General features: G+C 29.3%; 1 protein-coding gene across 1 annotated transcript; it reads left to right on the top strand.

Moving 5' to 3' along the window:
- The first annotated feature begins 2,722 nt into the window (after positions 1-2,722).
- Positions 2,723-4,453, top strand: LOC145087132 (8-hydroxygeraniol dehydrogenase-like). The gene is made up of 5 exons (XM_079025036.1): positions 2,723-2,877; positions 3,001-3,114; positions 3,261-3,774; positions 3,867-4,020; positions 4,091-4,453. The coding sequence occupies exons 1-5, from the start codon at positions 2,780-2,782 to the stop codon at positions 4,291-4,293; spliced, it is 1,083 nt and encodes a 360-aa protein (XP_078881162.1). The 5' UTR covers positions 2,723-2,779; the 3' UTR covers positions 4,294-4,453.

Genomic DNA, 4,453 nt, shown 5'->3' on the forward strand with positions numbered 1-4,453 from the left:
TTTTCTTTAAACATGGTTTTGTTTTTTTTGAAACTTTTAGGGTAAATCAAATTATTTATATTGGAATATCATGTCAAGTTGAGTTTGTATAAAATTTATCGTTTTTAAAAAAGAAATTCTAAAATAACAACTCTTAATAATAAATTATAAAATTATTGTTTTAAAAAAAATGTCGCAAACAATCGTAAAATTTGAATTTTTGTAAAATATAAAAGTTAACTCTATTTAGATTTTCGAGCTTAATATATATATATATATATATATATATATATATATATATATATATATATATATATATATATATATAATGTCATTTGGAAAGATAATTTAAAGAACCACAAAATAACATGTAAGAAAAATAAATGAGAGTGTAACATATGACAAAAAAAATTATTTATTAGCGTGTATGTGTATATATATATATATATATATATATATATATATATACACATACACGCTAATAAATAATTTTTTTTGTCATATGTTACACTCATTCATTTTTTTACATGTTATTTTGTGGTTATTTTAAATTATCTTTCCAAATGACATTTTATATATTAATTAACCCGTGTAGTACACGGGTCACACACCTAGTATTTATTAATATTTAAACTCTATTAAGTTAATTCCATTTTAAACATATCTATACTCTTCGGAAATAAAGTTCACTCCTAACATCTTTTGATATTGTAAATGTTTTGTATAATGTTAAGTGGTGTTTGGCTAATCTTATTTAAGAAGTTTATTAGTTTATTAGCTTATTAGCAGTTCTATACCACTTTATGCTAAAAAAAGATTTGGATAAAAATAGCTTATAACGGTGGAAACCACTAATAAACAATTTTTTTCATAAGTTACCTTGCTCTAACTTATTAACTTATAAGTTAATAAGCTAATAAGCTATAAGCTAATAACCAATAAATTTGTTTGTCAAACACTCTGTTACCTAGTTATAAAACATGTATATTGCACGAGTTTATATATATATATATATATATATATATATATATATATATATATATATATATATATAAGTCTAAGCATTTAAAAAATTTGATTTTATAAGATATTGAATTATTAAAATTGAATTTTTCATTTTTTTTAAATTTAAAAAATAAACAAAATAATAATTGGGCTTAAATTTAAAATTATTGAAATTAAAAGAAAAGTTGCATTAATGAGATTGATATATACATCTATTATTAGAAGATTTAAATGCACATTTCGCTGGATGGATTTGAATGGATTGGTATGTAAACCCTTTTAAATGTGTATAAAAATGAACGTGGTATCATGTAAACTATAAAAGTGCTCCATCCCCCTTGCTAGTATCTTGCTAGGTTGGATGTTTTAATAAAATTTCCCGGTTAAAAAAAATCTATTATTAAAATTATTATATTTAAATATTATATGTAATTTAATAATATGAAAAAAAAAAGACATAAAAATTATACATGGAAAAAAGTTTAATTTATAAAAACCACATGTGAAAATATGATGAAAATATTATGTTGCGAAATAATAATAATAATAATAAATTATTATAATAGATTTTGATTCCCGAGATAATCATAAAAATTAACAAAAAAGGTGGAGTACTTTGATAAAATGACCGTCTTTTCGTATTTATCACAAATTAACCATAAATTTTTCAATCAACTTATATGAATTAATAAATTTCAAATTTAAAGGTATCCGATATAAAAGATCCTTCAAAAATTTTAATTTTCTTGAAAAAATAAATATTACGAAATACACTTATATAGTTATATATTGTATAGCTAAATATATTCATAAACTATGATATTTTTCTTCAATATCTTTTTAGACATTTTGATGTCCAAAAAAAAAGCAAAAACAATTTTCACAATTTGTTGTGGGACCCATTGCAATATTGTTGGTTGTTACGTATAAATACAAAATAAATACGCAGCCAAAGTTAAATAAATAAATAAAAATAAAATAAATCATGAAAATAACTCCTTAAACATCATTAAAAATATATACACAGCCAAAGTTCGGGGTGGATTTGTTATTTGTAAAATGTGAATCAATCTAAAAGCATTAATGTAAATTATTCATAATAACAACTTAAGTTAATATGATGAAATGATAGATAGTTAGATACCTTTTATTCACCTTAGATAAATTCTTAAACTTTCTTACATAATAAATAAATAAATCAACAGAAATTTAGAAAGTACCACCTTATTGTTGTGCTTTCCGTCCAACAATCACCACAAAAGCATGCCATCTGGATTGTTCTTGTGTAACCTATGTCTAACGTCTTTGTCTTTGTCCTCTTTATTTCTTTTTATCGTTTAGTTGAAGCTCAAGACTTGTCCCTTTCTGAATGCATGTAACATGATTGTTCACGAAAGATATGAAATTGAAACAAGAAAGAAAGCACCCATAATGATGTCCTAAACCAATGAAACGCATGATAAAACCACATAAAAACACAAGAACAAATTTTCATATATTAAATGGAAAATTATACGAATATAATAAGTGGCAAATCTATATGTTATTCGATGAATAAAATTCTATATTATAAGATGTTATATTAAGAGTTCAATTTTTCATTGAATGAAAGAAAAGTTTTTAATTTTTAAATATTTATTATAAATAATATTTTGTAACATTTTATAAAAATTTATAGAATTTGATGCCCTCTTTGTCATTTTGTATTTATTCTGCCACTCCACTCTATCTATTTATACCACCCATAAACCCTTCTGCTTCACACCCATTTCCCATAACACCAAAAGCTTCAAAAATGGCGAAATCTCCAGAGACAGAGCACCCAATCAAGGCCTATGGATATGCTGCAAGAGACACTTCCGGAGTTCTTTCCCCTCTCACCTTCTCCCGAAGGTATATGCATGCATGTTTTGACTACACAATGTTCATCCATAAATTTGCTAACAATGTAGGATTATTGTTCTACATGAGTCGATTTGTGGTTTTTATTGTGATTTTGTTGATCATGATTCACAGGGTTACAGGCGAAAAGGACGTAAGGCTTAAAATTTTGTATTGCGGAATCTGCCATTCTGATCTTCACTTTGCCAAAAACGAATGGGGCTTGACGAGTTATCCCGTTGTTCCCGGGTATGCTTTATTCCATTTCTCTCGATTTAATTTTCCACTAAAATTTCGTAAAAACCTATGCGTTAATTTCTTCAACATCGATCTTCTACTTTCTTCTACCAACATCATTGCAAGAACTTTAATAATCTTCATGTCGATGAATGCAGACACGAGATTGTGGGTGTTGTGACAGAAGTAGGAAGCAAAGTTGAGAAATTCAAAGTCGGCGACAATGCCGGAGTCGGATGCTTGGTGGGATCATGCGGATCTTGCGACAACTGTGCTAATGATCTCGAAAGCTACTGCCCAAAACAGATTCTCACTTACGCCTCCCCTTACCACGATGGCACAAAGACATACGGTGGGTACTCCGATCACATAGTTGCAGATGAGAGCTTCGTCCTCCGGTGGCCGGAAAACTTGCCGCTTGATACAGGTGCACCACTGCTATGTGCCGGAATCACCACTTACAGTCCTCTCAGATACTTCGGACTAGATAAACCAGGGATGAAAGTTGGTGTTGTTGGCCTTGGTGGACTTGGTCATGTCGCTGTGAAGATGGCGAAAGCTTTTGGTGCAGAAGTTACTGTTTTCAGCACCACTCCTGCGAAAGAGCAAGAAGCACTTGAAGGACTTAAAGCTGATCGTTTTATAGTCAGCAAAGATCAAGACCAGATGCGGGTAATTTGTCAAGATTTGTTATCTTTTCTTGGCTTGTGTATCAAGATTTTGATTACGCATAAATGGATCTTTTTCTTTCTTTTTTGAATCAGTCTGCAATGAGTTCGTTGGATGGGATCATTGATACGGTTTCTGCAACTCATCCTATTGCTCCATTGTTAAGTGTACTGAAACCGCATGGGAAGCTTGTTCTTGTGGGTGCACCAGAGAAGCCACTTGAGCTTATTCCATTTTCTTTAATTACAGGTAAGTAATTAGTGTATGAAAGTTTGTAGTGTTTGATATGATTAGGGGATTGATTGACGATGACATGCAGGGAGGAAAATTGTTGGTGGGAGTGCGATTGGAGGGTTGAAAGAGACTCAAGAAATGCTTGATTTTGCAGCGAAGCATGGTGTGACTGCTGATATAGAGCTCATTCCGATGGATTATGTAAACACTGCAATGGATCGTATGTTGAAATCTGATGTTAGATATAGGTTTGTAATTGATGTGGAAAAGTCGCTCAAAGCTCCATAAGTTTGATGTTGGGTTGATGGTTTTGGTAGAATGGGTTTGGATTTTGATTGATGGTATTCTGAAACAAATCAAACAATTATTAGTCAATTTATATTTAATAAACATTTGCTTGTGAAGTTAATTGGGTTCAGTTAGTAAAAAAACTATTTATATTGCATAA

This window comes from Lactuca serriola, chromosome 2 (genome assembly GCF_051521515.1).
Source record: "Lactuca serriola cultivar US96UC23 chromosome 2, Lser_US96UC23_V15, whole genome shotgun sequence".
NCBI lineage: Eukaryota > Viridiplantae > Streptophyta > Magnoliopsida > Asterales > Asteraceae > Lactuca > Lactuca serriola.